The sequence below is a fragment of the Lycium barbarum genome, chromosome 4, assembly GCF_019175385.1.
Source record: "Lycium barbarum isolate Lr01 chromosome 4, ASM1917538v2, whole genome shotgun sequence".
In the NCBI taxonomy this organism is placed as follows: Eukaryota; Viridiplantae; Streptophyta; class Magnoliopsida; order Solanales; family Solanaceae; genus Lycium; species Lycium barbarum.
The window spans coordinates 142166465-142189236 of NC_083340.1; the positions used below are offsets into that span (position 1 = coordinate 142166465).

At 34.4% G+C, this 22772-nt stretch overlaps 1 protein-coding gene across 2 annotated transcripts; it reads left to right on the forward strand.

Annotated features, from left to right (window-relative positions):
- Positions 1–5386: 5386 nt before the first annotated feature.
- On the forward strand, positions 5387–15680 carry LOC132636731 (beta-amyrin synthase). Of its 2 annotated transcripts, XM_060353734.1 has the most exons (19): positions 5387–5606; positions 7564–7794; positions 9765–9950; positions 11071–11160; positions 11387–11584; positions 11901–11985; positions 12127–12293; positions 12469–12657; positions 12753–12866; positions 12963–13082; positions 13157–13279; positions 13373–13471; positions 13588–13644; positions 13800–13846; positions 13933–14076; positions 14158–14335; positions 14622–14702; positions 14806–14889; positions 15339–15680. In XM_060353734.1, exons 2-19 carry the CDS (start codon positions 7594–7596, stop codon positions 15459–15461), a joined length of 2286 nt encoding a protein of 761 aa, XP_060209717.1. In that variant the 5' UTR covers positions 5387–5606; positions 7564–7593; the 3' UTR covers positions 15462–15680. The 2 variants fall into 2 exon arrangements, with proteins under 2 accessions (XP_060209717.1, XP_060209718.1); XM_060353735.1 differs by lacking the exons at positions 5387–5606; positions 7564–7794; positions 9765–9950 and adding an exon at positions 10932–10955.
- The last annotated feature ends 7092 nt before the right edge of the window (positions 15681–22772 follow it).

Consider the following 22772-nt stretch of genomic DNA (forward strand, 5'->3'; position numbering starts at 1 on the left):
AAGAACATAATGAAGTGATTATATGCAAAATATTACTCGTAAGTTTTGAAAAAAATAAAGAGTCGTGAACAATAACAAAAATTTCAAAACAAAAAAAAAAATTATGACTAACAAAATATATATATATCTATGTTATATCAATAAGAAGAGTACTATATAAGTATATTAAGCCAAATGATAAGCTAATAAAAATTCATATTGACAATTTAATAATTTTAATAGTGAATATCGTAATAAAGAAAATGTGAAACAAAATGTTATTTGACAGTAATTATGTAGTACGCCGTCTTTATTTTCATATAATTTTATTATTTGATGGTGAGGGGGAGAGGGGGATACTGTCCGCGCATCGCGCGGGTACTAATACTAGTATATAATAAAACTAGGCTTAGACAAGGTGATGTGTCACCTCTCTATGGCCTAGAAACTCATTTATCTTTTTTTTTTTTTGACCTTTTCTTCTATTTTTAGTAGCCCAAAAATTCTTTAAATTCAATTCATGAATTATTTTTCCGTTAGCTTATCAATATATCTTTATTACTCCACTACTCCACATATGAACCCAAAAGACACTAATTAAATTGTCTTAATTACATTCCTTCCTCTTCTCTCTTAGATTTATATTTCACAAATTAATGGTTGCTTTCATCAAAAGTCTGCTCCCTCCTAAAAGCTTAATTGTTTCTTGCTATTATATAGTGGCAGTGTGATAGAATATGGAGCATCTACTTTGCTATGTTCAATCTCTTGCTTGACTTTTTGATAATTTCATTTTCTTTAGTTTATATTATTTCTGCACTTGTATTGTTCAAGCATAATATATTTTGATTTTTTTTTTTTTTTGAAAATTAAGATAGAATCTGGAGCATCTACTTTGGTATGTTCAATCTCTTGCTTGACTTTTTGATAATTTCATGTTCTTTAATTTATATGATTTCTGTACTTGTATTTTTCAAGCATAATATATTTTGATTCTCATGCAAACTGTTCACAAAAGATGGGATGGGTGAGGATCGTTGTTCGGACAGCAGAAAATAATTTGCCAATTTTCAAAATAAAAGAAAAACAATCGGTGCTCTTTTAAAAGTTTCAGGGTCTATATCACATATGTATAATAAAGAGATTAATGAGGGTATAAATGATGGGTTGTGCTTCACTGAATTTTCTGGATTATGAATTAGTAAATTAATATATATACAATTCTATGCGTTAGTAATCATGGAAAGTTTAAACTTTATTTCTTTTGATGGACCTATCTATGATAAGTCCATGTTTACATTAATAGGTTCATGAGACAATTATAATCTCAAATTTGATAATTTTGATACATTTCTAAAGTCATGGCTTTCCAGATTGTGTTAAAAGTGTTGTTTCTATATTAAAATGCTTCTATATTTACTGAACGAGATGTGTATAAACAATTTACACTGATCATTGGCACATCTAAACTCTTTTTAAAATGTATAAACAAATAAATATCTTTTTATATAACTAATCACCATAATAATTAACGAAAACGGTTATCATTTATGTGTGAAACGGTTTAGGAAGAAAGTATATGGTGTAGAGAGTAAAACATAACAGTTAATGCTAGAAATGGCGAAGGTTGAGAGGAATAAGAAAAAGGCAAAATTAAAAAGAATGAAAGGAAAAAGGAGAAAATATTAAGACCTTTCTTGCCCTATGAAATATGCAACATCACCTTTTTTTTGTTTTTTAAGAAATGATTAACACACCAACATAAATTAGGATAAATTAATCATGCAATATATTATACTCTTTTAGTACACATAGTTGGCTCTTCTTATTGACTCAAGATTCCAATGTATTCTTTAAGACTTTTATTTTAGTAGTTTTGTTGTTGCTTTTCCGTGCTTATCTTTTTTTTTTCCACTTTATTTATTTGAATAAAAATGTAGGTGATGCTTTAGTTTAATTTGATATTTAGTTTAGCTTTTGAAAATTAATGTTTTGCAAAATGCATAAGCGTTAAAATTATGAACTTGTATGTTTAGATTATCTTTTGAAGAACAAACTAACAATAATTTATTTTAGGTTTTGAAAAATATGTTTGTGATTATTATAGTATTTGAATAACAAAAAAAATTAATCATAAATTTAAGGCAGATTTTTACAACCGTGTGAAGCGAGCGTAAATTTACTAGTACTTTATCCAACTTAAACAAGAAGCCACACTTCAATTAAATGAAAGTAATCAATAATGGAGGGCCCCATAAGGACTAAACATTTCAATTAATTAGTTAAATATAGGGAAAGTTGATTTGCAGCAATGAAGTACGATTATTCACGGTAAAGTGACTGAGTACCGAAAATATTCTTAGTTCAAATGACCATATTACCCTCGTGATGCAGCAGAATAAATTGAAATGTTAAGATTTTCGGTAATTTCATTTTGACCGGAAGTTCCACACTTTCTCCCTTATTACTAGTACTAGTACTAATAGTAATATATGTCTACTTATAAATATTTCTAATGATTTTTATCACGTCATATACTAGTTATGGAAGGTTCGGGCTTACTCAAAAATATAAAAATATAATCTTTTATTAAATAAGTATAACCTGCTATTCCTTCTATCTCAAATTATGTGATACGCATTCCTTTTAGTTTGTATCAAAAAAAATGATACATCTCTATATTTAGAAATAATCTAACTTAAAACTTTTCATTTTACCCTTAATGAAATGATTTACAGCCACACAAATGTCTATGACTTATTTTAGGTCACAAGTTTCAAAAGTTCTTCTTTTCTTTCTTAAACTATGTGCCTAATCAAACTATATCACATAAATTGAAACGGATGGAGTACATTTTTCTACCAAATTACTAATTTAATGTATTTGCAAGTTAATGATATCTTATTAATAAGTTTTATAATTATTAAAAGTTTCTTCATCACACAATTAGATGATTTTTAACGAAAAATTTATTTATGAGGAAGAAAGTTAAGTAGAAAAATTAGCAAATCTCAAAGGGACACAAGTGATTCGATATCCTAAACTAAGATGATAAAGTAGGATAATTACAACTTGAAAAAATCATAAATCGAAAAATATTTTCATATTTTTGTGAATTTGTGAGTGTGTGATTTTATTTATAGATAAAAATAAATCTGTTTTGATACTTATTAAATTATGCACTCATTATTTTGTGTTAAGGGTTTATGCTGGTTAAATGTGATTTTTAACCTTAGTTTAGACTAAATAATTTTTAAAATTATACCTGAAAATCATTTTAGTACAATTTTTCTTAAACACATGAGCTCGGTAAAGTATAAATATAATGTAATAGAAATGCCTACATGTAAGTAAACAAATTTTCAAAAATTCTCAAATTCAATAGTGTAAGTATAAAATAAAAGAAATACCTACCAACGAACCAATATCAGGAGGGAAAAAAGTTGGAGGATAATAAGCAACAAATGAAAAAGGGAAAACGAGAAAGCGATAAGAAGCAAGAATAACTAGCGAAGAAATGATTGTTTTTTTTAGGATAATAAATAAGATCAATAGAAGAAAGTGAAAGAAGAAATAAGGTAGGTGTTCGACAGCTTTTAAAAATTAGACCATAAGAACAAAAAGTAAAGTTGACGTAGGGATCTAGTAAATCAGTTGATTGGCTACCTGGACTTTCACCTTGCTGGTGAGAGTTCAAATCCCCATGTTGTAATCCCCTCCCGCATTTTCCCTTCTCCTACCCCCGTGTAATAAAATGATTTTTTAAAAAAAGTTAATTTAAATTTAAAAAATAAAATTAGGACCTAGAAGTAATTAATTTGGAAATTTTTGTGAGGACTACAAAAACCCTTGGTTCTCCCTTATATATATTTGTAGTAATATATTTACTCTGATAATGTAGATTTTTTATTTTACATTATCATTGAACTTTGACATATGAAAGCAAATTAAATTCCATTTATATCAAATTATCAATTAAATACTTATAGTAGAGATTTACGTGCAATTATTTTTATAACTTACCTAATTAAGTAAATATATTTTACTTCATCGGCACATAGAACATAAAAGATAAAACAACACAAAATACTCATAAAAGGCAAAATATTTACCGGGTCATGCCTCCTCATAAACTAACTTCTACCCAATCCGATCGAAAATATTTATCCGAATACCTCCTCTCCCAGAACCCTTCCTTCATGATACCATCTCAATATATAAATATACTGAGATGATAGCATATTGGAAGACTGAGAGAATGCCTCATTGACGGACTGAAGCAGTCCTCCATGATATCACCATGGTATTATACCATCTCAGTATATGGTATATACCATGGCGGTATCATGGAGTACTGAGAAGTGTCTCATTGAAGGACTCAAGCAGTTGTTCATGATACCATCTCAGTATATGTATATAAGATGATGGTATCGTGGAGGTTTTTTAGGAAAGTGTGTTTTTTCAATAAATAAACATGACCTCTATGATACCTTGTCAGTATACTATATATTCCATACCAGTTTCATAGAGGGTGATGCGTGCTTTGAAAAAAATGAATGATGTAGTTCTTTCACATCGGTGGGATAAGTGGTCCTTGGTCTCCTTGTATATCTTGGGCAATCTTCCTTTTGAGTTAACTTTTGGAGTTAAGTTAGACCCAAAATTAATTTCTTTATGGTCTTGTGTGATACTAATATAAGAAATAAGGCGATATCATGTTAGTATCATAATTTTTGGGGCATCCGGGCAAATAGTTTTGGGAGTATGAAAGTAAGAGGGCGTTTTCGAATAATTGTTTTTCCTGCATGCACTACTAGAAATAGAGATTTTTCCCATTGACATTCGGTGGGAAAATTGTGGTATAAAACATGATTTTCCCACCTTATTCCCACCGAATTAGATCACTGGGAAAACGCATGATGGGAAATAGGTTCCCATTAAAACGCTGGGAAATTTTCTAAATTTTCAGTATGAAAACACTACAATTTAGATATTTCCCACCGACATTCAGTGGGAAATACCTATTGAACATTTTTCAGTGGGAAAGTAGAGATTTTTTAATAGTGAGAGGGCATTCGTGTACTTTTCACTGTATATGATTTTTGTAATCTAATAAAGATTATGTGAAGTATCATTTAACCATGACTAAACATATGTATTTTCACCTCAATTTTTACTGCTAATATTTTGTACTCTTAATTGTGAAGTCCATTTATGTAAGGTAGAAAAAAACAAAATGAAGAATTCTTAAAGAAAAGGAGATAGGTCAAAAAAAAGAAAAAACCAGTAGATGGCATCTTCATTATCATAATGACAAAAAATTTGACAATCCTCATTTTTTATTTGGTATATAAATAGTTGCATAAATCACTCACTTTTTCCACACAATCATAATTTCTAATCTTTGCATCCTACCGAACTAATTAAGTGTCCTTTCGATATTGCTTTCTCTCCAAATTCCCCCCCATAAAGACTAGGTGATTCTTTAACAGAAATTATAACAAGTCTACCAGATTTCATTTCATTCTTTTTACACCTACACTCTTTCAGCAGAAACTCCTCTTATTATTTAAGTGAATTTTCACTTCTCTCTTTCCATATCCAAGCACTCTACATAATCCTAGCAGGTATATAAATCTTGCCCTTCTTGCATATATGCTCTCTCTCTCTCTCTCACACACACACACTTGGTTTTCACTTTGCATGAAGCAAATGGTTCGAATCGTTCGAAGAAAATGAGGTGGTAAGGGTCCGGGAGGAGCTAGAGAGGCGAAAGAGGTTCATTCGAACCTCTTTAATGAAAAAATCAAATTGTATATATAAGGTTAATTTTTGTACGTATATATAATAGATGATGAACAGAGGCAGAGCCAAGTGGAAGCAAAGGGGTTCATCGGACCCCTCTTGGGCAGAAAACTACATTAAATATATAAGGTTAAAAAAATATGTTTCATTAATTTATAGTAGATATTGCATCCCCTTGATCATTTCTTCATGTGTTTATTTCTTTATATTTTGAATCCCATTAGTGAAAATTCTGATTCCGCTACTAATGATGAACCCCCCAGATGAAAGTCCTCTTGCGCGAATGTTTGGGGTAGTACAACTCTTTTCATTCCATAGGAGATCATGGAAAGGAAGGGCATGAAATCAAGACAGTGGCGAAATCAATTTCGCTATATGCATAAAGAAATATTTGACCTGTGCAATATAATTTTCTGATAAAGGACATTCAGTTAAATTCTTCACTTAATAATTCTTCATTGGTTGTAGCACCTCCCCTGGATAGTGAGAATCTAACTCACACCTATATTGTGTGTGAGATTCTCACTTACAACCAGGGGCGGATCTAGTAAGGCGGGTGGGGATGCCACGCCACCCGCACACCTCGAGCAAAACCATGTATATATATGTGAGTATATATGGGAAATAGTATAAATATGTAAAATGGCACCCTGGCTAACAAATGGTTGTTTGGTGCCACTGGTGAAGGGCCGAAAGTTGTGCCCACAACACCTGGGATTGAGTCCAACTTGTATTAATTTTTTTAAAGACTTTTCTTTTCTAAGAAGCTTACAGAATATTCGTTCTCCTTTTTTCTTATTTTCTTTTTCTATTTTGCTTCTTCTTTACTTTATTTTCCTTGTTTCTTCTTTTCTTTTTATTTACTTGCTGATGGTTTTTTTTCCTAATGAGTCACATTGACTTTTTAAAATTTTATAAATCCTTGCTTCTCTTTATAGTTCATAGTGTTTATTCATTTTTTATTTTGATATCTAAATGTGCATCTAAGTTGAGTTCTAGTTCTAGTTGATTAGTCTTGAATTAGCTGATAGCTTCAAAACATAACTCTCAATTATAAATGAATAATATATTTTTGTTGATATTAGTAATACTATTGAATTTTTATGCTCTGTTTAAAATGATCATAATTATTAAATTATTTCGTTTAATCGTTGTCTATATAAATAGAAAAGATGAATAACCCGAATTGCGGCAGTAGAAAAAATAAATCAAGTTGAAATCCAAAATAGTGTGACAATCGGTTTGTCTATATAAACGGACGGAAGATGCTTCGTTCCCCAACTTGTTTAAGTCAACTGATGCATTGGGTCATTCCCTTGTTTGCGGAACTGGGCTATGGAACGCGTCGAGAAAGCCGACGCTTCTGCCTTGCCACGAGTTAAAACTTGTAACAATAGAAATACTTGTAGCTAAGATGAATTACTCGAACCGAAGCTCAAAATAAATCAAGTCAAAGGCCAAAATAGTGTAATAATCGGTCGGTCTATATAAACTGGAAGACTGAATAACCAGAATCGAAGTCCAAAATAGTGTGGCACCCGGAATCTCAAATTCCTGGATCCGCCTCTGCTTACAACAATATATTGTAAGTTTTGGTGGCGGCGTAAGATACCACCCTGACGTATTCGCTAGTGGTAACTCTCCACCCCTAGACAGCGAGCGAGAATAGAACTCACACCTATTATTATGTGTGAAATTTGCACCGGTACTGTAAGTTTTGGTGGTATAAGACATCGTCTTGATATATTTTTAATTTATTGTCTTTATTTTTTTTCTTAGTAAGCTAGAAGCCAGAAAAAGAAATTAAGAATGTGGAAATTGAAGATTGCTGAAGGACAAGATGGACCATATTTGTACAGTACAAACAACTATGTTGGAAGGCAAACGTGGGAGTTCGACCCAAATGCTGGAACACCAGAACAATGGGTCGAGATCGAAGTCGCCCGTCAACAATTTTGGAACAATCGTTATAAAGTCAAGCCTAGTGGCGATCTTCTTTGGCGAATGCAGGTATATTCGGTGTTTGTACCAAAGCATACTAATTATGGAAACTTACATAAATGTACCCTTCGGCCAACTAGTTTATCTACATGGCCGAAGTATACTCTATCTATACATTTCAGTTGTATATGTTGTGTTAAGGTATGTATATTATATGTATAGTGTGTATATTAAGGATAAAATATACACTACCTATGCACTGTGTACATATTTTGAAAACTAGACGACCGAATGATAGATACTTGACTGTAGTTTCCCTACTAATTAACCATAGTTAATTCATAAATTAAGATGAAAGTACATATTAAGTAACCGATAAGAGAGTGTGTGAAGACATATATCGTATATTAGTCGGTCTAAGTGTAACACCACATACAGGCAAGTTTTAACTATACTAGTACTATCTTCATTTTTTTTATTTTTTTTTGAAGTACTCTCTACATTAGTCTTTTTAAGATGATCACAAAATTTTGATGATAGAGTCGTGTGTGATTGAAAAAAAAAAATTAGAGTTTTAATATATTTTTTACTTTACCTAAGATTTACGAACAAATTTAGATTTTAAAATTAACTTGTTAGTGTGAGCTTATGCTTGGTTTTGTGCACTTGTTAGATAGAAATATGTTTTTAGCAGATATTTGTTATATATAAGATTATTTTAAACAATGATTAAGTTGTTTACTTTTTGTAAGTAATTGATGACAATGATTAAGTTGTTTACTTTTTGTAAGTAATTGATGACATGACTCTCATTAGTCTATGTTTCTATCCTAAATTATTGAAAGTGGGAAAAAGAATATGAAAAGTTTTCCAATAGAGGGAGAAGAAAGCAATAGGAAGAAGACTAAAAAAGAAGTCTATTAGAGGAAGACCCTAACAAACTTTGTCAATTAAAAATAATAATATAGAAGAAAAAAGATGATTAAAATAAAGATAGATCAACGACTTTTGTCAATTAATGGGTAAATTCACTAATTTTAGAAAAGAAAGGCTGACAAATTAAATTAAAGGGTAAAAGACAAGGATAAGCATCACAAAGAAAAGTTTAGTGTTCCATATCATCGAATGTTTGACTTCAAGTCATTATTTAATAAATTGAATTGGAAGGGAGAATTGATTCTATGGTTTTTTTTTTATATATATATTTTTATAGTTTACGTCATTTTTTTCAATTTTTTATTCGTACTAGATCTGAAAAAGTAAAATATAAAAAATCTTCGTAAAGTTATCTTTTCCTATTCAAATGTGAAAAAGTTAGGTTGAACCATATTCTAATCAGAGCATGCTATTTTAGGTTTAAAACAGTTGTTTTTGTCGATAAAAATTTATCCACACCTAATATTTATATCAAACTAATAAATGAAAGATATGTGTTAAGCATATCTATTATCACTTTAATTACTAACTGTTAAATTCAAATTGTTTGGTTGTTGACCGTGACACATAAATGAATAATATTTCAATTTCTTTCTTTCTTTTCCAGAATTATTTTTTCTTAAGCAAGTTATATTTCATGTAAATACTTAGAGATATTTGTGCTTTTAATCCTTTAAATATCAATAAACTTTAATTTTGGTCCTTTTGATATTTGACTAAGTATATTTAACTAATTCATTGAAATGTGTAATTTTCATCTCTCCGTTTGTGAATTTTCACTAATTTATCAAATTATTAACTATTACGTCATTTTATTAGCTATTTGTTATGTAAAGTTTATACTTACTCTTATAAAAAGTCTAAATATGACATATTTCTTATATAAAGGGATTAAAAATATTTTTTTAATTAGTTGAAGGTTAATGCGTTTAATCATATATTACAAGGATCAAAATTATAGACTATTGAGGGACTGAGAGTGTTATTATCCCAATATTTTTTTAAGGTAGCAAACTAATTCTTTGTGTTTTCAGTACTCTTATTTTCTGATCCAATTATTGTTAAAAGATTCTTTGTCTTAAAAAAAAAAAATCAATTTACAGTTTCTTGGAGAGAAGAATTTCAAACAGAGAATTCCAGCAGTAAAAGTAGAAGAAGGTGAAGAAATAACCCATGAAGTTGCATCAATTGCATTGCGTAGAGCTGTTCATTTTTATTCAGCCTTACAGGCTAATGATGGTCATTGGCCTGCTGAAAATGCTGGTCCTCTATTCTTTCTTCCACCTCTGGTAAGTATTTTTTTTTTTTTTTTTTGAGTTTAAGTTATATGCACTATAAAGAAAGTAGGTTAGTGGACGAAGCATCCCGCATTGATCCAGGGTCTGGAAAAGGGCTGCATTCGAGGGGTGTGATGCATACAGCAAACCCGGATGCAAGTATCAGTGGCTTATTCCGCGCTCGTACCCGTGACCTTATATATAGAGGTCATGTGGAGACAATTTACCCCTTCCTTAAGCTATATGCATTAGTAGTGTAGAAAATATTAACATTATAAGTTACCAATTTAAAATATATATATATATATATATATATATATATATATATATATATATATATATATATATATTATAAGTTAAAAGAAGGGCGGCCCGGCGCACAAAACATCCCGTGTTAGCAGGGTCCAGGGAAGGCCCGCACCCCAAGGGGTGTGTGATGTAGACAACCTACCCTAATGCTAGCATTAGTGGCTGTTTCCACAGCTCGAACCCGTAACCTGTAGGTCACACGGAGACAACTTTACTGGTGTTCCAAGGCTACATTATAAGGTAATTACAAGTAATATAGGTGATAAAGATTAAGTTCTATGAGGTGATTACTGTTGAATATCTACGATAAGCATTACTAACAATTGGCAGCCTATTAAAATGGCAACTGACCTGTTATCACAAAAAAAGAAATTGCTATTAAAAGTTAAAGTTCACCAATAATGTAAAAACTCTTCCCATTGCCACTGTACATGACTTAAATCCATGTGATAAACATTAGTACTTGATAACCTTGTAAAATGGTAAACAGAGGCGTATTCAGGATTTTAACTTGATAGGTTCAGTCTTTAAGGTTCTTAGCACTGAATTCATTGTACTTCTAAAATTACAGGTTTAGATCTAATATTTGTTGGAGAATTTTTGAGTTTTCACATAAAAATCTATGATCCATGTAGAAATTATTGGGTTCGGATGAACTCGATGCTGAAGTACTGGATCCGCCTCTTATAGTACCCATCATAATCTAAAGTATTTTTGCATATAAGTTAAATCCTTTCAGTTTTTTACTTTCCTTCTCTTTCCATAATTGAAGCTTGGATATGCTAAAGCTAATTCTTTGCCAATTCTTTGGACCAAAATTCAGGTTATGTGTATGTACATCACCGGCCATCTTAATACTGTTTTCCCAGCTGAACATCGTAGGGAAATTCTTCGGTATATATACTGTCACCAGGTATGTATGACTTAATGTCACAATGAGTCTACTATTCTATCAAAATTTTCTTTGCATATTCCTAAAGAATTTAACTTTTATACAGTAACGATGTGTATAAGTTAGTTAAATTTTTTAGCCAGTTATAGCAAGTTATCTAGTACATCTTTATGTTACCAATTTAAGATTACTATAGACAGCGTTCATAGAAATTAAACTCATTTCTGAATTGCTGATGACGTTTCAGAATGAAGATGGTGGATGGGGTTTGCACATAGAAGGTCACAGTACTATGTTCTGTACAGCTCTGAGTTACATATGCATGAGGATCCTCGGAGAAGGACCAGATGGTGGTGAAAATAATGCCTGTGCTAGAGCAAGAAAATGGATTCTTGATCATGGTAGTGTCACTGCAATTCCTTCTTGGGGAAAAACATGGCTCTCGGTATGATTAATTACCCTAACAACTTTTTAGCGTATCATAGTTTAAGATTCAACGTATATACACAGACATTGTACATAATTGTTACAGTATCAGTGTCTTTAACCTGTTGTAGCACGTAATCTGTCTTATTTGTTGTTATGGATGGCCACCTTTAGTTGTCTTTTAGGTGACTTGATAATGTCAAAAATCTTTTTTCACTATAAGTGTATAGAAGTTAAACTCGGTAAATTATATAATTCTCCGTTGTCAGGTAAACCTTCAAGTGTTATGTTTATGTGCCTTTTTTTCCTGAGAAACATTCCCTTATTGCATTCAGATTCTTGGAGTTTTTGAGTGGTTTGGAACCAACCCAATGCCACCTGAGTTTTGGATTCTTCCATCTTTTCTTCCCATGCATCCAGGTCGGTCAATATTTTTCAACTTCCTCATGCACTATTCAACATCATAATTTTTTTAGTTCATGTTGTTTAGATATTAATATTCAGGATTTGCTATGCAACATTTCGATTTACCAAGTATTTTTATTCTTAATTTTAATGCAGCAAAAATGTGGTGTTACTGTCGAATGGTCTACATGCCAATGTCTTATCTCTATGGGAAGAGATTTGTTGGTCCAATAACACCTCTCATTTTGCAATTGAGGGAAGAATTATATGATCAACCATACGATGAGATTAACTGGAAAAAAGTGCGCCATGTATGTGCAAAGGTAAGATTATCAGGGGTCGTTTGATTACAGATCAGAATAATTGTCCTAACATAAAATTTGGTATTACTTATCCCTGTGTAACTTTGTCTGCAGACCAAATGAGTTGTTGGTGTTTAGTTGGTATAGATATCATGCCTTTTCTTACCAATGCTCACACACAAACTTCTATTTGCAGGAGGATCTCTATTACCCTCATCCATTGGTTCAAGATTTGATGTGGGATAGTCTCTACATATGTACCGAGCCTCTATTGACTCGTTGGCCTTTCAACAAGCTGAGAAATAAAGCTCTTGAAGTTACCATGAAACACATACACTATGAAGACGAGAATAGCCGGTACATCACCATTGGATGTGTCGAAAAAGTATGGCAACAAAGAATTAACTTATAGAATGATCTGCATTTTCTTAATGACTTCAATTGTTAGAGACTGGTGTAATTAACACTTGGATGGTGTAGGTATTATGCATGCTTGCTTGTTGGGTCGAGGATCCGAATGGCGATTATTTCAAAAAACATCTTGCTAGGATCCCAGATTATTTATGGGTAGCTGAAGATGGAATGAAAATGCAGGTTTGTAGATCTCAAATATACTATTTCACAAACCAGAATGAGTTAGGATAAGATCTAATGTTACTGAATAGGCGAATATTTATCGTTAAATTGCAGAGTTTCGGTAGCCAAGAGTGGGATACTGGTTTTGCTATTCAAGCACTATTGGCCAGTGAGATGAATGATGAAATAGCAGATACTCTTATAAAAGGACATGACTTTATAAAACAATCTCAGGTTTGGATGTTTAAATCATGAGCATTTGTTTTTCTTTTCAACTAAGCCTTATTAATATAAGTGACTTCTTGCAGGTGAAGGACAATCCTTCTGGTGATTTTAAAGGAATGTATCGGCATATCTCAAAAGGATCATGGACTTTTTCAGATCAAGATCATGGATGGCAAGTCTCTGATTGCACCGCTGAAGGATTAAAGGTATCTAAAATTTCAACTTCTTGTAATTGCAGAAAAATGGTAAGATAACTCTAGAAAGTTAGCCTGATTGCTTCTTGACCTTCGTTTCTCTAGTGCTGCCTTCTCTTCTCTACGATGCCTTCTGAATTAGTTGGCGAAGCAATGGAACCAAGGCGACTGTATGATTCGGTGAATGTCATTCTTTCATTACAGGTAAACACTGAAAGATGGTCCTTAAATCATTAATCGTTTAATCTGAAGTTGTTTTCTGCTTTAAGAAAAATTCCAAGAGAAACCTTTATCTTAATTCATTTAACATAAAATTGCAGAGCAAAAATGGGGGTTTAGCAGCATGGGAGCCCGCAGGGGCCTCAGAATATTTGGAGGTAATTTTTTCTGCTAAGTAAAATAATCGTTTCAGTTTGAGATTCACGACATAGGGACTTTTATCTCTGCGCTTTAATTCAAGGATATTAAACCTCTTTTATAGTCTTCCACAACCTAAACAATTAACTCTCTTGTTCTGTTTTATCATCGACAGTTGCTCAATCCTACCGAATTTTTTGCGGACATTGTTATCGAGCACGAGTAAGATTTGTTTCTCTATTTCCTGTTTTCCCCTTTTACCGTTAGTCTCCATTTTATAGCTTGACACTGATTTAATCTCAATACAGGTATGTCGAGTGCACTGCCTCGTCAATTCAAGCACTCGTTCTGTTTAAGAAGCTATACCCTGGACACCGAACCAAGGAGATCAACAGTTTCATTGATAATGCTGTTAAATATCTTGAAGATGTACAAATGCCTGACGGTTCATGGTATATTATAGTTCTCTTGCGAGCCCTTCAACTTACAACATATAGTTCGATAACATATGACACGAGTAATCATGTCAACAGGTACGGTAATTGGGGCGTGTGCTTCACATATGGTTCTTGGTTTGCTCTTGGAGGCCTTGCAGCAGCCGGCAAGAGTTACAGCAACTGTGCAGCTGTTCGTAGAGGTGTTGAATTTCTGCTAAGAACACAAAGATCCGATGGTGGTTGGGGAGAAAGCTACCGGTCTTGCCCAGACAAGGTAATGTAAAAGCAAAAAGAGTTGCGCCAAACGAAAATAACCACAACTACATCTTATTTTGTACATAGTTGGGGTCGTTTGTATGAATTCTCAATATTCATCCTGCTTCATTATATTGGAACCTTTCCATTCCAATACTCAAAAAATTTAAGACAAGTTTTCCAACTCTAGATGTTTTGTATATTCTCTTATTAACATGCATTTTCCCCTTTAAAAAAGAGTATGGAAGATGAAGGTTACTGTGGAAAAGATCAATATGACTTAGCTTTGTATTTTATCGAAACAGGCATATAGAGAACTTGAAACAAAAGACTCAAATCTCGTACAAACTGCATGGGCATTGATGGGATTGATTCACTCTGGCCAGGTAAATGCTTAGTTACTAGTAGCAAATGCTTAATTTATTCACCATCATAGTAAAAAAAAAAATCTTGTTCAATATTTATTTACCAACTTTCTCATTTTGACAGGTTGATAGAGATCCGAGGCCCCTTCACCGTGCAGCAAAGTTGTTGATTAATTCTCAGATGGAAGATGGTGACTTCCCACAGCAGGTAATCTGAAAATTAAAATCTAAAGAAAGGGGAAAAAAGATCTTCAACTGTTAAAATATCAAGCTTCTAAGTATTGGAGTGAAATGTGTTCAAATTAATTAACAAAATAAATATAGATGATTCAAATAGTCGATCCGAACTAGTTCAGGACTGGGTCATTGTTTGGTTGATGTCAAAGAAACAAGCTCTTTCAAACAAGCAAAACAATCTGTAAACAAATGGACATTATGAAAGAAACAAGCTCTTCCAAACTACCATATCACGTGTTCGTGTCCTGCCACAGACTAAGCCTGGTGTTTAAGTGGAGAAAGGTAGAAGGACGGGCCATTATCCACTGGGTTTTGAACGTGTAGCACTGGCCCTCGGGAATTTCTCGGTTATCGAAAAAACTAGTCTCATCAAAAGATTGCTATTATCTGACTTGTGTTTCACTTCATATGTATGTGCAGGAAATAACTGGAGTTTTCATGAAGAATTGCATGTTACACTATGCAGCATACAGAAATATATATCCATTGTGGGGTTTGGCAGAATACCGCAAAAATGTCTTATTACCATTACAAAACAACTAAATATATGTGAATACAGCCTTGTTCAAAGAGAGATATGAAAGGAATCTGCCCAATAGAATGCACTTTAGTCCTTATTTTATCCCAAAGTAATGTATTTTAAATTATTGTTGTGTTAATGTAAGTGATGTAACAAAGTCAAAAAGTAAGCTGTTGTTATTTTGTATGCATAATTTGTGAATAAAGAAAATTACCCAAAAACAATGCCTTGCTCTTGTTTCACCTCCTCCTCCCTCAATTGTTATTTTCGTTTGTATACATAATTCATGAACAAGGTGTTCTGGGAGAAATTCAAGATTTTAGCGTCTTGTATATTAGTCGACTTTGTAAATTTTGAAGAAATTCTGTAGCAACGTATAGTGAGGGTACCACCAAGGATTGTGGTGGGATAAATATAATCCCTCTGCTCTTAACTAGAGGTCTCAAGCTCGAGCCCTGGATATGAAAAAAATCATAGTAGGGAGTGTTTCACCCTTTAATGGGACCTTTAATGGGCCTTACACGATGAGAATCTAGATTAGTTGGAGCTCCACTGCACGTACCGGACACCGAGAGGGAAACAAAAAGAACGCATAGTGAGACATAAATTCCTTGTGGGTAGTGACTGCACTATCAAAAACCTTACTCATTTTCTGCAAATTCTTCCAACAATTAATTAAGGCAACAATTTTAGTATCTAATTAAGCTGATATCCTTTTTTTGTTTTTGATAACAAAATCCCTCCTTCTGAGTATCTCTACCAAATCCATCTTTTTAGCACCAGTGCTGCTTGTTTGAACTTAGTAGATAAAAGGTCTGCCCTGAACCCTCTTCACTACCAGGCTATGTTGTTAATAACAGGTTCAGAATAGAGTGGAAACACTGAACATTACAGGAAGTGATATAGGATCAAAGAAATTTCGTCATTGCTAACCAGCTCACGCTCACCTCGACTATTACATCAAGGTTTAGGTTGATCAGAATCACCTACTTTTTCGCCTCTGCTGAAATTTCAACCTTAGTCTCATATAATTTTATCTCATATGTTGCTCACACTCTTCAAAAACGTGTGCTAATTGGATCCTCCAAAAGTAGTGCAATTTGGAGGATCCGACATGGGTGCGGCAGCGTTTTTGAAGAGTCCGAGCAACATAGAGTCAAAATTGTTGAATTCCCCCCTCCAGAGTCTAGCCTAATAATCTTAATCTTTCTCATACCTAACATTATCTGTATCTGACAGACTAATATAACAGCAGCAATATTACTTCTTGAAATGATTCTAGAGTCCGTAGAATAACAGTTACTAGCTCGAGATCTTATTTACAAAGATGCACATGAGGGAGAAGATTGCAGCAGCACAAAATCACATGAAGACGATTTACGATTCTAAGCATAGAGAACCAGAGTTTTCTGTTGGTGATTTTGGTATATCTCATTATCTCAAGTTGCAAGCTTATCGACAGGCTTCAGTGTCTAAGCGGAGGGTACATAAACTCTCATAGATGTATTGTGGACCCTTAAGAGTTACAATACCCGACCCCAACTTGTTTGGCATCGAGCTGCAGTTGTTGTTGTTGTCTATCATCGTAAATTAATTAAGAACCATGTTCCATCAAAGTCTTGGCATTTAATTATTTTAATTTCACCTATATTCTTATGAAGGTCTTAACAAACACACTCTTCTCAAGATGTAAATACAAGAGAGAAATTATTCCGTACAAAACTTAGGAACAAGCTTAAGAAATCTACCACCATAACTACAAGAACTGGATGCAAATTGTAAAAGCGAAAATGTCGATTACATAGATTTGTATTTCGAATCTACATTTAACCAACTAAAGTATGTACAGTCATCAAGAGCTCATCAAGAAGTGCTAAAAGCTTCTCTGTTATTGTCTGAAACCGTGAAGCTGGTGATACTTATTGGCACCAATTACGGATGTAGAGTTACGACTTGGGGTTTATCTGAATTCAATACTTACGAAGCGAAACATAAATTTATCAAAAAACAAAGGGTAGATTTGAACCAATAATTTATTAAATTGCAACAGATGGTAGGTCTGAACCTTAAAGGTTGAACGCGTACAGTTTAGATCTTGGATCCGTCTTTGAATTTGGCAGTTGAAAAACTTGATGGCACCTAAGGATCTGGAGTACTAATGTTAATTTACAAATGATAAGCTCCAATAACTTGTTAGATATTTCCAAAAAGGAACCACTCTTTATTGTTCTTGATCATTCAACAGTGAAAAGCTTTAGAAAGCACTATAGGTCTATTAGGGCTTCAAGCGCCCCTGTTCTCAAAGAGAGGAAGACGAGTTATTCACATTTTCTTTGATGGTCAGAGGCGAATTGAAAACTAAGCAGTGGGTATTCTAAAGATTTCCCGGGGGAAAAGTAGACATGTCTCTTACATTACGCATAACATGTAGAAGTATCAACGTAATTTCATAGAGACATTTGGTCAGAATGATACATGAAGAATGTAAGCCAGGCTTTAGTAAAAAAAAAAAAAAAGAAGTAGTAAAATAATATATGTAATGCAAGAAAAAAGTAACAAATTCATTTATAATGTTCTCCTTAAAGGTTAATGTATCTCTTTTGTTGATTATATTTATTGTTTAGTATCACTTTGTTGATAGAACTCATGGGAGATTATGATGAGAATGAAGAAAATCAAATCCAATTTTATCCAAGTTCTGGTTGTGAAGATAATGAAAATGGCATCTTGAGCAAAGAGAAAAAGATTTTGACTACATCGAAGTCTTTGTTGTGTCTAAAAGAAGTAAAATAAGATAGGCCATCAGATGAACAAAAGAATGATATTGGGCCACTTATGATTCAGCCCAACAAGACAAACAAATAAATGAAAAGCACACAAAGGCCCTTCGATTTCCAGTTGTCACAGCTGTGATATTTCCCAAAATATATAGTTGTGATATTTTAGGAAACTTCCTAGTCTTTTCTAGAAACTTCCTAGCATAGACTAGAGTATATTTTCAGAAAGTTTGTTATCTTAGTAGCCAATAGAAAGTAGACAAATTGTATAGGATTTAATATTTTTGTTCTTTATCTTTTTTATTCAGTTACTTGTATAAATACACAGTTTGTGTACAAGGAATATACACAGAAAATTCTTATATACAAAGTTTTTTTATGGTATCAGAGCACTAGATCTTGATCTATGCATTCATTCTTCTTTTCAATTCTTTAATCTTCTTTTCATCACAAATTCTGAATCATGTCTGGAGTAATTACTGATTCTACTAGTGGAACTCAAAACAGCTCAAGCACAAATGCTGGAAATGGACTTGTGTCACGCCTCGAACCATAGCCTGGGCGTAACACGACACTCAGCGCCTGACTGCATGTGATCGAGTGAATCACATGGCTTGCTGAATCAACATGGGGCATGAACTTAATGCGGAATATAACTTTAAAACATGGATAGTCTGAATAACATGAGTTATCATAATGCTAATGAAAATACTATTTAAACATGATGCGGAAATAATCTGAAAATATAATAAATGCTGAGCTAATACTATATGACTCTGGACATCTGACATGACATAACTGACTAGTCTATGAAACCTACGAGTCTGACTGCTAAACGGTTTACCTGGACAAGGCCCCCGGTATACCTTAACTGCAAAACTAGCATGAAATATAAATACTGACTAAACCCCGAATGAGATGGGGCTCACCAAAAAGCTGATACGAGCAGTGTCCTAACGAGCTGATCCGTTGTCTTGTAAATCTGCATAGTGAAATGCAGGCCCCCAGGCAAATAAAAGGGGACGTCAGTACACTTGAATTGTACTGGTATGTAAAGCAACTGAATGAAGTAAAGCATGACACATGAAATAATAGAACTGAAACTGAAACTGTAAACTGAACATGAACATGAATATCATTTGACATGGATATGTAGGTATAACATGAGTAAAATAATTTAAGTCTATAAAGATATCTGTGGGAGAGCATTAGTGTAACCGACATGTAACCACCACGAAAGAACTTGACGTTTGGTCTCTGTCCGACCAACTAAGCCATCATGTACCTTGGCGGGGTACAAGACATGAATATGAACATGAATGGATCCAATAACCACAATGGGTAAACATGAAGGTATCGTTCTAACTGGGCGGAGCGATCCTTATCCTAAGCTGGCATACGTAGTTTCAGGCTATTTGAGCCTTCTTGGTAATCTGTGCATGTGAGGACCCACAGCTGGGCGCTGACCATGCTGTGAACCTCTGGGTATCTGACCCCATAACTGACTGTTGTGGCATCTGCGCCCTGCTGACTAGTCATGACATACTCAGGTATTGTATGAGCAAGAGACACAGACAATTCGATATACGCTGCAGCGGCTGGTATCGAACCCGTGACCTCTCCCCTTTTGTCCTCCCGAAGGAGACGACTTTCACCAGTTGAGCTGCAGCTCAATTGGTAAGAGTCGATTCCCTCAGGGGAATGTAAAGGGCTTGAGGTCACGGGTTCGAGGCGCTGCAGCGTGCTATCTCGAATTGTCTGTGATTTCCTGCCGTACAATACCTCCAGTAGTCATGACTAGTCAGCAGGGCGCAGATGCCACAACAGTCAGTTATGGGGTCAGATACCCAGAGGTTCACAGCATGGTCAGCGCCTAACTGTGGGTCCTCACAAAAAAAGGCGACTTTTTGTCGAGGATCCACAGTGATCTGCACTGTAGGTTGCCCCCTCTACTGACTGTTGTGGGTATCTGACCCTGCTGACTAGCTGACATGCATCTGCGCATGGACTACTGAGCTATTGTGGCAAGAAATCACAGACAATTCGCACACGCTGCAGCGCTTCGAACCCGTGACCTCAAGCCTTTTGTCCTCCCGAAGGAAGCGCCTCTTACCAATTGAGTTGCAGCTCAATTGGTAAGAGTCGATTCCCTCAGGGGAATGTAAAGGGCTTGAGGTCACGGGTTCGAGGCGCTGCAGCGTGCTATCTCAAATTGTCTGTGATTTCCTGCCGCACAATACCTCCAGTAGTCATGACTAGTCAGCAGGGCGCAGATGCCACAGCAGTCAGTTATGGGGTCAGATACCCAGAGGTTCACAGCATGGTCAGCGCCCAGCTGTGGGTCCTCACAGTGCAACTCCCAAAACATGAACATGGATATAGTTGGCTTAGTAGCCCATGAATTATATAGCTTAATTGTAAACATGAGTCTTGCTTGTATTACAACATGAAGGTAATATATAATATAACTTGTACGAAAACATGGAGACATGTAGGATTTTCATGAAAATAAGCATAATAATTCATATCTTGCATGTGAGTACCCATGAAATGCAAAGTATAGGTTTTCATGGATTACAGACAAATTCTCAATAACCAAAAGGGAATATTAAGAACACAATAACGAAGTAATTATATAAACATGATTTATCATGGTACATGAACTTAGGGTTATCATGAACATGGCTAAAACCCTAGTTTTGGTGAATTCTTTTACAACCATGGAGGAACGTGGCGTGGGGAAGAACAAAGATATTTTCACATGTAGATAGAAACCCTACATACCTTAATCGCTCCAAAAACTTGAGAAAAGTCTGAATCTTTGAAGAAGAATTCCAAAATCTTGAATCTTGAACCTTGAGATGGGTTTTCTTGAAAACCTAGGTTGTTAACATAGGATTTCGCTTAGAATTCATGTATAATCATTAAAATTCACTTGGGAATACATGGGAGGGACTTACTTGATGTATGAGGATGAGGAGAAGAGAGAAAAGGTTCAAGTGAAGAATGGAATGAAAAATCAGAAAAAACGCACTTAAAAAGGTTGCAGGGATCACACGTCAAGGAGGACGTTTTGCGTGCCCAGCAGTGTGCGCTGCGTGCGCGCGCACACAATGGACCTCACTTCGCTGCCCGTCTGTGTGAGATGTGGCCTTGGGACATCAGTCTGCACACGTTGCATGCCTGTGGACGAGCACCACTGATAGCTCTTTAGTAAAACGTGCATAACTTTTTGTACATAGCTCTGATTGACCTGATCCTTATATAGATGGAAAGACATTTCAAAACACTTCCTATACCTCCCATCTTGGTTCCGACTTTACTTTTCCTCGGGACTCTTATTATGGCTTGATTAAGTTTCAAACACCCTTTCTACATTACTCATATTGGGTTCATTATACCCCCGTCTTATGAGTCAAATCTTAGCCCGAATGCACTAGGTGTTATAGCTTGATTCTAGAAACTCTTTGTTTCTTCACTCTTCAGATGCACCAGGCATGACTTTTTTTATAGAAGAGGTTATCAGGGGTGGAGAAGATCAGTGCTTATTGCACTCTCAGCCAAAAACAAGCTTGGCTTCGTCAATGGAAAGATTCTTGAACCAGAAACAACAACACATAAGCATTCATCATGGAGCAGATGCAATGACATGCTTACATCTTAGCTCCTTAACTCTTTGTCCAAGGACATAACTCACTCTGTCATCTACTCCAAGACTACAAAGGATTTGTGGGCTGATCTGGAGCAAAGATTTGGATAGTCTAATGGGGCTAAGTTGTACCAGCTGTAAAAGAAAATCACAGGATTAGTTCAAGGATCCAGTGATGTAGCTGGTTATTTCACAAAGTTGAAGAGACTATGGGATGAGTTGGATTCTCTCAACTTAGATGTTTTTTGCAATTATGTCTGTGTTTGTAATGGCAAACACAAAATGCTAAAATTTGTGGAGGACTAAAGACTCATTCAATTTCTAATGGGTTTGAATGATGTCTATGGTTCAGCAAGAGGAAATATCCTGATGATAAATCCATTGCCAAGAATCAACAATGTTGATTCACTTTTGCTAAAAGATGAAAATCAGAGGGAAGTTTATGTAAACTCTCATTTTTCTTCTAATGGTTCATCTTTCATGGCAAGAAATCAAAACATAAGACAACAAAGGTTTGGGACCCAAACGTAGAGATTGGTTACTCAACACAGAATCAACACAGAACTAGTAATCAATTTCAAGGGCAAAAGGCAACTACTCAAAAGAACAATCAAGCACAAAGGGGACCTAAGGTGAGAAGGAAGAAGTTTAACCCCAATGTGACTTGCAGTAATTGTTTAAAGGTTGGGCATGTGGCAGATGATTGTTACAGACTGATTGGTTACCCAGATAATTTCTAATTAACCAAAAACAAAAGCGTTCAAGAGAAATCAGAGGGAATGAAATAGTTACAGAGGAAGAGTTTTCTAACCTAAGCATGGAAAATGATGAAATTGATACAAATGGATTGAATCAGTTCTGTAAGGAACAGATAACACAAATTATGCACATCTTTAAGCAGACACAGG

Bases quoted from the DNA above. Each gene is read 5' to 3' on its own strand.
- LOC132636731 (XM_060353734.1), top strand. From the start codon at position 7,594: ATGTGGAAATTGAAGATTGCTGAAGGACAAGATGGACCATATTTGTAC. The intron at 11,161-11,386 runs GTATGTATGACT...ATGACGTTTCAG, and splicing joins GGTATATATACTGTCACCAG to AATGAAGATGGTGGATGGGG. The intron at 12,867-12,962 runs GTTTGTAGATCT...GTTAAATTGCAG, and splicing joins AAGATGGAATGAAAATGCAG to AGTTTCGGTAGCCAAGAGTG.